The sequence below is a fragment of the Aythya fuligula genome, chromosome 11 (assembly GCF_009819795.1).
Source record: "Aythya fuligula isolate bAytFul2 chromosome 11, bAytFul2.pri, whole genome shotgun sequence".
In the NCBI taxonomy this organism is placed as follows: Eukaryota; Metazoa; Chordata; class Aves; order Anseriformes; family Anatidae; genus Aythya; species Aythya fuligula.
Window position 1 is genome coordinate 9,664,815 of NC_045569.1, and position 12,959 is coordinate 9,677,773.

At 46.2% G+C, this 12,959-nt stretch overlaps 1 protein-coding gene across 1 annotated transcript in view; it reads left to right on the forward strand.

Annotated features, from left to right (window-relative positions):
* Positions 1-12,959, forward strand: part of HCN4 (hyperpolarization activated cyclic nucleotide gated potassium channel 4) — a 97,908-nt gene that overhangs the window by 22,488 nt on the left and 62,461 nt on the right. Inside the window, exon 2 of the mRNA XM_032194909.1 lies at positions 6,007-6,430. Coding sequence (XP_032050800.1) covers positions 6,007-6,430 — 424 coding nt within the window. The remainder of the gene's footprint in view (positions 1-6,006; positions 6,431-12,959) is intronic.

Below are 12,959 nucleotides of genomic sequence, written 5' to 3' on the forward strand. Positions count from 1 at the left end.
CCACTAAGTAATGTGTATGTTTATTTCTACAATGAAGGAGAATGGAAATTTCCCCTTTGCTGTTACCGCAAATTACAGGATATACCATAACTGGAAACCTCTTCGGAAACTAGGCATCCATATTTTCGACATGCTAGTTCTGAATACGTTGCTTAAATCTTTGGTATCTTACAGTCTTTCTATTGATAACGTAGGATGATAATGCCTTCATAGGTCTGCTGGGATTTAATTAGTGTGTGGACATAACTTTGAAAAATGTAGGCTGTTGATTATTGTTTAATAGAGAAGTGTTAGATTTAAAAATTGATGATAGAGAAGCAGTAAAAAAGCTAATGTGCTACCTTGCTTGGACTGCAAATGCCATTTCAAACTATTGCATAAGCAATAGCTTTCTTAATTTTCCACTCACCAAAATCCAGTAATTATATCTGAAGATGACAATATGAGCATGTGTGTTAAACTCCAAACACGGCATGGAATTCTGCGGTGTTCAGAGGGGATTAGGTGAGCAATTATGTAGACTGGAGATAATCTAAGTGAAAGGCGAAACTGAGACCTTAGAAAATAGCTTGCCTGAAGTAAAACTGACAGTTGAATTCTATGAAAAATTTGTCAAAGGCAGTACATGAGTTTTCAGAAATCTAGATGGAACAAAAGTGCCCCAAGGCATACACCTCCTTTGTAGCGGATGCTGTTCTGTGAGATATCCCTATTCATACACCTGCTTGTGTAAGCACTGCAAATTCTCAACTAGCTAATAGTCCTCACACTTCTGATGGGAAAGTGCAGACTTGTATCCCATCTGCGTAACTCAGTGGTGCCCCTTACTCCTCCGTACCCAGCTGAGGCATCATTATCGCTGTGGCGACTAAGTCCAAAGGGAAGATGAACAGTTCGGATGAGCAGCAGGCTCTGCCTGAAGAAGCAGCCAGCACTGCCGGAGCAGAAGGCCGGGGAATTCTGCAGGAGGCTGGGGCACAGCAGAGCCCTTTCCTTCATGCTGTCTTAGTGCATGGCTAATTCTCAGCACTCTCAGGGGTTTTACTCAGGATGGCAGAGGATACAGATTATTTGCATAGGTTGGTCAGAAGGAATTAAAACTGTTTGTCTTACTCTTTAAATAGGTTCCCCTTCTCATTTCCCATTATATAGCACGCAGACAATTTATGTAAGTAATTTGATTTTTTTTTTTTTTTTGGTGGGTATTCATTTCAAAGAGGTTTTCAAGTGCACAGGTATTTGAATAAATCACTATAAATAAATTCACTTCTAGCAAGTGAATTCTTGGACTCGGTAGCTGGTTAAGTATCCTTTGGTGTGTTTAGGAGCAATGAATCACCACATTCTTGCTATTATCTCTGTGAATAATGCAAACTTTGTAACTCTCCAGTAGAAATACGCCTACTCATATCTGGAAGAAGTAATGCTTCCAGAGACAGGGAAGGAGCTCTTCCAGCTCCTTTTTCTTTCCCCTCTCCCGTCTGTGCTGTTACCTATGTGAATGGCTGCTTTCTGGAGTACACTTTCCTCCCACCAGCCACGCTGACATCCGCTAATGCTCTTTACAAAAGATGATTTCTATTTCTAGCCTGACTAGCAGCCCTGGGAATTAAAGTGTGGCCTCTTTCCTGTCAGGATAGTTGCTGGTGAGCACAGCAGTGTATAATTCAACATGCAGTCCGGAGGGGGAAGGGAGCTGCCACTCTGCAGAAGAGGGCAGATTTTCATCAGCTCTTTAAAGAAATACCACAGCCATTCCTCCCCATGCAAAGCAGAGGATCGAGATGGCTTTGGTGACTCAGTAGGTGGCACTCTGTTTCTTGAGTCAGCACTGAGGCACTGCGCCTGCCTGGGCTTGGTAGAGCAATTGGATTTGTCTTTGGTTTTGGTATTAGCGGGATATGTTCATTAAAGATGTGCTCTTGTAAGGTTAGGAAGGTTTGACACGGTGTCTGAGCTAAATTCATCACTGATGAGGATATCCTGGCTCCCTGGCATTTGCAGTTAGATGCCTTTTTATTTTTGCTTCTTTTCTGTGCACTGTCAGGCAGCTCCTCAGCTCAACCTCGAGTTGGCTGCATTACAGCAGAAGCTGAAAACATCCAAAAAGCTTTGTTAATTTAGAGGTGAGGTTGCCCAAGTCTATTTTCTCTTGACAGTGCAAGTGCTACCAAGCAAGGAGAACAGAAGTTAAGGCCACAAATGTGCCCTGTTCAGGAGCGGTCCGTGAATGCAGGACTGACGCAGCGATGCTGACCAGGTTGACCCCTGCAGTTTGTTATTTTCAGTCCAGTGCTCACTATCCCTCCTGAGCTCATGCACTAGAAATGGTTATACTGCACCATAGAATTGTTTTGAAAGATCAAGGTTTATTTAACAGAAAAATTACATCTGAAAGCCACATTCCTTGCCTGCTGTTAAATTATGCACTAGACAGAATGGAAAGCTGATCCAACTTGCTCGTCAAAGCCCACAAACTAATACCTATGAAGCGTTCCTCATATCAAATCAACTGCACGACACCAAATATGTTCAACGAGCATATACTCTTGAATTGTCTTTGCTCACACTAATTCTCATACACATTCTGTTAGAACTAAATAATATATTTGGAATTAACCATTCAAAGGTAGCAGTGCATGGTAAAATGTGATTTTCATCTCCAAGAAGTGGCATAGAACTAGGATGTAGTACTGAAACCAAGTGTGTTCGAACGAGGCATCTGTTTTATGTAGTGCTGACTGTTCCCCATGCTGGGAGCTACTCAGTTGCACTAAGTCAGCTATAATAAAACAATACATTCATATTTATTAATTTTTTATGTAGGCTCTTGAAAATAGGAAGAGAGGAGAGGAGACAGGATATCAGAGAAAGACGCCAATGATACAAATCTCTGTTAGACCCTTTGTCAAGCCATAAGAATAATTTCCAGTCTGGTGAGACTCAAGAATCAAGTTCAGGTTGTAGCCCTTGCTTAGCCTCAGACTTCAGTGGACAAATCCCATTCTCTCAATTTTGCCACGTGGCTTCTCTATTGGCAAGACAGGGATAATAACTCTGCCTCTCATGGGTGCAGCGGAGCCAATTTCATCATCGTCAGCTCTGTGGAATCCCTGGGTGAAAGGAAGCGCAGAAATACAGAAAACATGGGTTATTAATAGCTGGTGCTTGCCCTTACATACATCGCATGCACTGTTACTCATTCTGGCCGATAATTTACAGGGAGTGAAAAGTGTTCCTCAGTGTAAATACAAAATGACACATGGATGGTACTAGACCTCTGAGGTGCTGCAGTCCCTGAGAATCTGTTCAGTGTAAATCCACCGATGCCACCCTGAGCAGATCGTACTTCCCATGTCGATTCAATGTGCAGGAACTGTGGAATCCTAAGAGTCAAATTTTAACTTCTAGGAAGTTTATGTTGTAAAGGCAGGTGAATTGGCTGTGCTGGAATACTGCGCACACCACCCTGCAGCTCAGGATGCAGGACAACTGACTGTGGTATGACCATGCCTGACTACAAGAGACCAGGACAGCAGTCAGACAGAAAGCATTTTACTGGGGTTGTGTGTGTAGAGCTCACTGGAGCGGTGAGCAGTCCTGGCCAACGCAGTCATCGTCCCCACTTGCCGCTTAGTACTGAAATCACCAGCTAATGCAGACTTAAGAGGCAGGAAAATCCAAAGATCTCTGAGGAAAGCCACTTACCTTTGCATCTGTGCGTGTCTGGCCACATCTGTCTCATGCCATTAATTTGAAACTTGGGAAAAATAATTTTCTTTGTGCATATTTCCTCCTGTATCCCCTGTAGGCAAATTAAAGATGGCTGGGAGGTTATTTATTTTCAGTAATAACGTACACACTGCTTCCAGACTTCCTGCTATTGTGCGATTATCTAGATTAATTGACTAGGAAAGATGCAGCATCATCTCAGACCCTTAATAAGGAAGACTGCAACATGGATTTATACAGTATTAATGCATATTGCTGTCTGACACGGCCTTGCTCTCAGAAGCACACGGACCTATCTCATGGCTGAGTGTCTACCAGCACCTCCTGTACTTCTATACTATGATACTTTGCCTGCAGGGGCATGGCACCTTGAGAACAAGGAGATGGTTGATGACATTTTCAGAAACCTCGTTAGTGGATAACTTGGCTTACACAAAAGCCGGTTGCCATCAGCCCCTGCTGAACGTTTCTGAGAAATTGCGGGCTGCTGGTTTGTGGCCCTGTCTGTCCATGTGTAATGGCTGGGATCGTGTGTTTAGAGGTGCTTCAGAGTGTTAGGTTCTCACCAAGGAGAGAGAATCTGTGCAGGCAGGGCTTTTGAGTCATCTTCTACCCTTTGATTTTGCTGCTGAGAGTTTAACAGATCCATGAGGCGCTTCACTACAGCGACATTGTTCTGCAGCAGCTCAGTCTGGTCTGCAGCACGGGCTTGGGCTGAACAATTCTTACCAAACCTAGATTTTGAGGAACTTTGAGGCAAATCCATTTTTTTTCTAAAAAAACATTTCCATGATTTTGACTGTAGTTGGTCAGACAGATGGACAAGCAGCATGGGGATGCCCTTTTTTGGCAAACCCAGCAGTTTCCTTCACTGCATCATTGGGAATCCAGAGTCACTCCACTGACGTCACTGGTACTGTGGTGATCTGCTTTAAAGGAAGGCACAATTCTCTCCCTTGTGTTTGAGTCCTGTTAGTTTTCTGTTGCCTTTTTATAGTCAAGGGAGTTAGGTTTATTTGGTACTCAAGAGGTTAATAATAAAAAGAATATAAACACCGTGCTAATTGGTGTGACGGACTAGAAGAGCCACAGCAGCTTTCTGAATGCCTCATCTTCAGGTATAAGCAACCGAAGCCAATAATCGGTTTGTTCTGTGCACTTTGTCCATTTGCTGTGACAAGTGCATCTGGATGTAAATTATTTATGATACCTCACAGTGTAACAGTAACAGCCCTGTAGTATACGATGTAGAGCTGATGAAATCTTGGCATTGTGAGACTACAGCGGATTGACATCTCTACGAGTGAAACATTTGGTGGGGACTGGAGCACCAGTGTTGGGCACTGAGGGTACTTTGTGAGACTCCTCATCAAAGTATGAGATTCAGAAAAAAATTCAGTCCTCACCCTGGTTGAGTCGCAGCAACATCATGTGAAAGTGTATTGTTTGCACTAGAACCTGGGGAAAATCTTTAAAAAGCCCAAACAAATAAATTAGGAACTGTATTTAGGCTGTGTGTGCCTTCAAGAATGAAAACGAGTGTTGTTGTAAGGCCTGCTGGATAATATTGACTTGTCGCTGAAGTGAAGATAAGTTTCTTGGAGACTGTGCTTTATGACACAGTAGTTAAATGTTGTTGTTGCTTACTTTAGAAATGAAATAGATAATTTCCAGGCGCATGACTCTGAGCTTTATTGATCATTTCTGTACAGCAGAAGAGTCTATAGAGTGTGAACTAAACTCCAAGTGCAGGCTCAGTGTAAGCTTGGTTCAACAAGAGAGCTAAACCAAATACGGCCGTTCCTAGTTCTGTCTTGATCCCAATGCTACCTGCGCTGGCTGCTTGCAAAGGAGGATCAGACAGTAGGAGCAAGCCTGATTGATGACTGTGACCCCAAATGGCTTTGTTGACATGCTGACTCTGGGCCCTTCCAGATACTTGTTCTGACCCTTTTCATAGCAGTCACTGCAGTAACTTCAAATACCTCTGTCTTCTTGGTGGCCCTGAAGGTCCAGTCAAAGTTTTCCAGGGAGCACGTCTAGCCATGTACCTAATTCCTCTCTGAACCCTCTCAGCCCGAAGATGAGTGTCTCTGTGCCATTAAGCACATAATTATGTTAGCTGCTTGTGCACTGGGAAAACATCAGGCAGCCTAGCAAAGCTTAGGTAACGAGTGACAGGAGAGATGTATAAAGCACATCAGTTCTGTTGATGTGGGCTCCCTGGTCTCCCACTCCATAGCTGATCTCACGTGTCTCTGTCTTGCTGTCCAGGTTTTATTGGGATTTGACCATGCTGCTGCTGATGGTAGGGAACCTGATCATCATCCCTGTGGGCATCACTTTCTTCAAGGATGAAAACACTACCCCGTGGATTGTCTTCAATGTGGTTTCGGACACGTTCTTCCTCATCGACCTTGTCCTCAACTTCCGAACAGGCATCGTGGTGGAGGACAACACGGAGATCATCCTAGACCCACAGCGGATCAAGATGAAGTACCTGAAGAGCTGGTTTGTGGTGGATTTTATCTCCTCCATCCCCGTTGACTACATCTTCCTGATCGTTGAAACCCGCATTGACTCTGAAGTGTACAAGACAGCCCGGGCACTGCGCATCGTGCGCTTCACTAAGATCCTCAGCCTCCTGCGGCTCCTGCGGCTCTCCCGGCTCATCCGCTACATTCATCAGTGGGAGGAGGTGAGCAGAGCCTGCGGTGCATTTGCATCCTAAATCTTTTCTCCGCTTATGCCGGTATTACACAAAGGTGCTTAGATTGAATGCCCATTCTCCCACTTTATTCCAGTGCGAATGCTAAAGATTGTGTCTTGAGTGTAATGCTTTGCTTTTAGCAGGTTCCCAAGAGGGCCATCAGCTTGCTGTTGCACAGTCACTTGAGACTCTACTATCTCCTTCAGGGTCGTACTGCGCGTGCTCTGGGGAGGGGATGCATGGGTTGAGTGGGGAGCAAGTGCACTTGGGTCTGCTGCAGGCAGTGTGAAGCCAGAGCTGGCTGTGCGGGGAGCAGTTATGCAGTGTGGTCTTGCCCTCTCAGAGCCCCAGGGGGTCCAGAGATGGTGCAGAGGAAGGGTCTAGAGACAGCTGATTTGCAGAACCTGCGGCGTTTATTTACCCAAGCAACTTCTACATGCTTAGCTCCTGAATAAATGGCTTGGTTATATATTTATAACCTTTTTGCTTTCTAAATTCTCTGACATGATGTTAAGGGGAAGAGGAAAGAAGAACATTTTGCAGACAAATAGGGTCCGTTTAAAAACATAATGGTCTGGTGAAAAGCAAGAGCCCCAGTATCCTGTGCTGTTCTCAGAGGAGCTGCAATGTGAAGAGCAAGTTGTCAGGCTTACTGTGAGTGAAGCCACAACCTTACAAGTAGCTCGAAAATTAGTTATTTTTTCCTGTCTCCGTGCTCTCCAAAGCAGAGAGAAAGCTCCCTGCAGCTTTCTCCACATGTCAGTAGCATATTTTCAGGACAATGAAAGCTGGTCAAGGCAATTTCATCTTCTTCCCCATTCCTTCTCCTCTGCTTTGGAGCAGAGGCTGATGCAGAACATGATCTAATGCAGTGTGCGCTCCTGGGAATGTGAAGGGAAAGCAGCCATGCAAGTCATGGCTAGATTGCACCAAGCTGTCAGAACACTAACTCACGACGGAGGTGAACTGCTTCCTCCTCCCAGCATCACGGGCTCAGAGGGAGAGCATTGGTGCATACCTTACAAATCTCGGGCTTTACCTTCATAGCCTTATGATTTGTGAATGTTTCACTTTGAGCAGAGCACAACGCCTTGCTGAAGTTTGGGATGAAATTGTGCTAGGTGCTGTACAGATGCATAGGGAGAGACAGCTACAGCCCTGAAGAATTCACTACTAGGTTACTTTGCTTCATAGCACAGACAGACGGGATGTGCATTGAGAGATGGAGACCAATAAAGCAGAAATGTCTTTCCTGGTGTGGCTCAGTAGCTCGGAGACAGGGCTGAGCAATGAAGTATCTCCAGGTCTCTTGTCTTGTCCCCTGGTTGCCTTGCTTCTCTGACACTCAGGAAAGGGGAGTTGGTGGCTTAGGTTGATGCCAACGTAGCTCCTTGATGCTGATTTCCATAGTCATGGGGGTGTAGGGCTCAGCACTTGCGCACCTCTGCTACTTGACTTCCTTTCCATAAGGTGGTTGAAGAGGAGTTAAATATAATTGCTGTTAAGTGCACTGATTTTCTTTTAAAAACATAGTGAACAGGAAGCAATTCGGCACCCTTTCCCTGTCTTGCTTCTCACAGGGTTTCACTGAGCAGCCGGTGGTGGTTCCAGTCTCGTACTGCAGATTGGGGTGGGGCATTCTGCCCTTCTGCTGGCTGTGCTGGGCACCAGGGGACAGCATAGCTGGGCACGCTCTGGATCCCTCCTGAAAAGCAGACTCCCTGGAGTGATGCAGTGCTGCAAGTGGAAGGGACAGATGGTGTTGGATTGCAGTTGGAGACTGCAATGCAGACTCTGTTATGCATTGCAGAGCCCAGCAGAGCAAACACGATAGTCTTTTTTCAAACAGGGCTCGACCCAAGCAGCAGTTTCCCAGAGAGAGTGTGGCACTAGGGGGTTTTCCACCTTCTTGAATGAGGGAGGGAAGCAGAGAGAAGGGGCAATCCCTTGCCGTCGGTGCAGTGCATGCTACAAAGCACCAAGGAGATGGGGAAGAGAAGTGCTGCTTCATCTCTGTGTGGGAGGAAGCTGTTGTGCTCGCTGGAACCACGCTGACAATTCTTGGAGCAATCACTGCTGCCACGGGGAACTTAGCTCCTCGCTTGTACCTACTGCTGAGACGCCGAGTCCTGTTTGAGGAGGGGAGGAGGATGCAGTGTGCGCAGAGATGTCAGTCTCCTTGCTCTGCCTCCTATGTGAACATTGCATCTGTGCATTAGTGTCACTCTGAGTACAGGGATGAGTGGTCACTTCCTGAGTTGAGAGAGCCTTTCTGTTTCTCCCCCTGCAATTGGCTATGCTCTGCATGAATTTATCACTCACCCTGCAGTGAGGAGGGAGCAGCCTTCTCTAGGGCTGCAATGCTGTAAAACAGCCAGCCACTCATCAGTTCCAGATCAATGCTAGTCATGAGTCTGTGGGCTCGAGAGCCAGTGGTTTGAAGTGCCTGCGCCATTCTGTCTCAGCAGCAGATTGCTGTGACATCCTCCCCCAGACCTGAACCAAGCACTTTGGGGCCTGCAGCTTGGAAAACACCCTAAAGAAGGGAAAAAAGAAAAAAGGAAAAAAAAAAAAAAAAAAGAAAATTCATTGCGCTCATGTTCACTGGAGTAAAAAAATAAGCTTAATTCCAAATGTAGCATTTATTTGCATTATCCATTTTGCATGAGTGGTCCAAGGAATGAATTTACCAGTAGGGCAGAATATAAATAGAGTCTTTCTGAAGTGTCTGCCCGTATCTGTCCTGCAGTCAGAAGTTGGACTGCAGTGGAGGAAGGCATGCTTGCACTGGCTGAGCCTAGCATGCCTGCTCATCGCCTTATTATAAGCTTTGGTGTCTGGTAGTTTCCAGGTGCATTAGCAGAAATCCAGAGCAGCCAACATAGTCTGGGTCTGGAGCTGTGCTGGCAGGGTGAGAACAAACACAGGTACTCCTGTCATGCCTCGGTTGCAGCCATGGGAGTAGTCCAGAGGTGGCCCAACAAGCGGTGACAAGATTACAGGTGACCCCTGCGCTTTCCGGAGTGGTTGGGAAAGTGGCTGTGCTGCAGCAAGGAGCAACCTGAGCTCAGGATACAGCAGCAAAAAAAAAAAAAAAACAAACAGAAGAGGCTGCAGAAGGCAGTACTTGCTGCTTGTGCACACCCAGCCTAACCCTGCTTCATGCTGCCAGGCTTGGTGGCACCCCAGGGGAACTCTGCCCACCTCGGCCTTCGGCCCACCCCAGCAGCTAGTCAGGGTATCCAGGCAGGTTTGTGGTTCTGGGCCATGTGAAAAGAGGGGCACACTGCAGCTCCCAGGCACAGGGAGCTGGGCCTTCGCGGTGTCATCCCTGAGAAACTGTTCAAAGAAAGCAGACTGAACGGTAATATCCTACAGACCTTATCCCAAGGTCACCCAGAAGAAATAATAAAGCAGAATAATGCCCTGTAATCCATATACCCGATCAAAAGGCAGCGCAGACTGCGAGTGTCAAACAAACAAAAAAATCCCTTTAGGTTTTCATAGGAAAATTGATTGATTTTTTTTTCCTTAAGAGCAATTTGCTGAGCTTCCCCTGTTTTATGCACATCTGCCCTGTGTTTGGTGCCAGGATGCAGGAACCTATATTTAAGATCAAACTGTTGTGACTTACGGACAAGGAACATTTATTGGCACAACAGTAATACCCTGCTCCTGGAAATTGGTTTTCAAATAGCACATAGGCAATGCTAACCAAAACATTTTGTTTTCAGAATCTCATGCGAGAGACTATGGTGGGAAGGAAAGCATCTAACTGGTTTTGATATATATCACAATAATAAGAGATTGTCAGATGTGAGAGGATTTTGTAAATATTTTTGTCAAAAAGAAAGGTGTACTTTTCTATTTTGGCAGCTGAAACCTGAAGAAAGGACAATTGTGTCATTTTCAGACTATTACTTCAATGAAAACGTCCAAACCTTCCCAGATACTGTCCTTTTTCCCCCCTTGTGTTTCCATATTATATAAAAGTTTCAGAATGGAAGAAATGCATCTTCTCCGGTCTGTTACTGGCCACAGATTACATCATCTGAAAGATGACGTCGCTTTTAGGAAGATTCAGAGAGATTCAGAAGGCTGATTCAAAGGTTAGAGGGCTCGCCGGGCAGGACCAGGAGAAAGCTTCCAACAACTGTGAGACCGTAGCTCCCAATTGATTTCCATTTTCATTTGAACAGCTAATTCCCCTAGGTTCTTCTGACCTATTTGTAGCCTTCCTTAAATTAAATTAACTTAACATGGCTAGTGGCCTGGGGGATGTAATGATAGTCCAAATCCATAACTGGCTCCTGAGAGGGGAGGAGCTGGGCAGAATTATTGTACTCGAGCAGCACAGCAGGGTCCCATTCCACGAGCAGTTGAAAATAGCTTAGCAGATTTTCGTCGATATGGTTTGCAATTCTGCTGCGTTAAATAGCGAGGCAGACCCATGAGAGTAACTCGTTAAAACCTCTGGCCTCCGTTGGGCAAAATCGGACTCAGCAAACACGGGGAACGTGGCAGGGAGGGGGAGAACGGGCTGAGTTTCTTCCTTAGTTTGCATTACCTCATTTCTGAAGGCAGAATTACCAAGCATTTGTCTTAATGTCATCACAAGAGCTAATTAGGATCAGAATGCCAGTTACAGTCATTTGCATTCTCACTGCACAAAGTGTCCCAAAACTGGAGCATCTTTTCCTTTTCGAGAAAATCCCGGCTGCACTGAAATTAATAGCAAAACCCCCTTGTTGCCACACGAGAAGAAGGTCGCTCAAGATTTTACCACAGCCTTTACGTCGAGCTGTTTCACTTGTGCAGCAGAATATCCTTGCCGAACAGGGGCAGACACCAGAAGGAAGGAGATGTTCTCCATTTCTGTGCACACATTACATTTCCCCGTAGCCAGTGGCCCAACCCCTGCCCTGGGCTGTGTCACCTTTCGGGAGAAAGAAACCTTACCCAAAGTTTTTTGGCAGGGTTTGTCTCCGGCAGGAAGTTCTGCCGCCATAATTCAAATTCAGCTTTCTACCTGGGCAATGGGAATACACAGTTGCAAAGATGGTATCGTAAAAAATGGGTTATAATGAATTATAAGGAGCAAGGCAAATATTTGAATAGCTGTGCGGCTACAGAGGGTGCCATAAAAAGGAAAAAGCCTTCTTCTTTTTTTTATAGTCACCTTCTGGCAGTGCTTAATGCGTCTCCTGTCAACAGCGTGGTATGATACGGGGAATAGATGGCGTGAGGGGCCGGGAGGAGGGCGCAGAGCCATTTGTCTCTAGGTCAGTGGTTCAGATGCAGCTCGTAGCAAGTGAAAGCCATTTGCCATCTCACGGCCGCTTGTCTCTGGGCTGTTCTTAGTAGCTGGGTGCCTGCATGACACAATCACCTGTGGGGCTGGCCCTGGGAAGCCTCTGGCTCCCTTTAGTAGCATCTGGGAGGTTTAAGGCCCCACAAGCCCCTGAAGAGAAGTCCCCAGTGATCGGGGCACAGGGCACAGCAATAAGAGGGTCTTGCCTGTGCCCAGCCTCTCGTTTTGCGTGTCAGAGGGCTCTCAGTCTGGGCTTTCACGCTGTGATGAAATTATAAAGGCTTTCAAAAGAGAGAGGCTGATCTGCTAATGATCTCTAATCACTGGGAGAGCTGGTTGCTGCTCCAGCCTCTCATTTTCCTCTTCCCTCAGACTCCTCCCAGCTTCCTCCTTACACATCCCCTTGCTGGGTACCGTGCTAAGTTCGCTTTTCTCCCAGAGAGCTCACGTCTCCGCATTTCTCTGCCAGCACCAGCTGCCTGCAGCCCGACGCCCGTATCCTGCCAGCTGCCTGTCATTTGTCCTCAGGCCATTGTTTTTGGAGGGGGCTCTCTGGCAGCCTTTGTTCTTGCTGCTGTGGCACAGTAACAGAGGGTCCTCAAAGGAGAAGTGCTGGAGCCTGGCGTGAGGAGGTTCCTGCTGCAATCCATGCCATTTTCCAAGGCTTCCTACCATGGAGGCTGCATGCTATTGATGGGGCGTTCTCCCCTGTGTTTTAGCTGCATGGGAATAATGTTCTGCCAGGCTCACCCCATACTTTAAGGCCGGTGTGTCTGAGGCACATTAGCCTTGGCAAGTGGGAGCAAATTAATTGCTCCTGTCACTGAAGCTTCTTCAGGAAGGCACTATTGATTGCATTCATATCAAGTGAAAAACTTTAATGAGGTAGCTGAAGAGAACAGCATTTCCTCGCCTCACTTTTCTTATTTAGTGAGACAGGGTTGGAAAGGGCTGTGCCAGATCCATAAGTTGTGTGAATGAAGTAGGACCTTGGCCCAGATAGGGCCATGAGGGAAAAAAATTAGAAGCTGGTTAGTGGGAAAGGACGAAGAGGGGATTTGGGAGTGTAAGAAGGAGCACAGCAGCATTGAGTTGCTTTTTTGCCAGGAGAAATTGAAGTTGATTGCTTTGTTTCCCCATGGAGCATTTTTGTGTGCTCTGAAGCAGTCGATGGGTGAGGGCAAGTCTGCTTGTCATCCTTGTTTG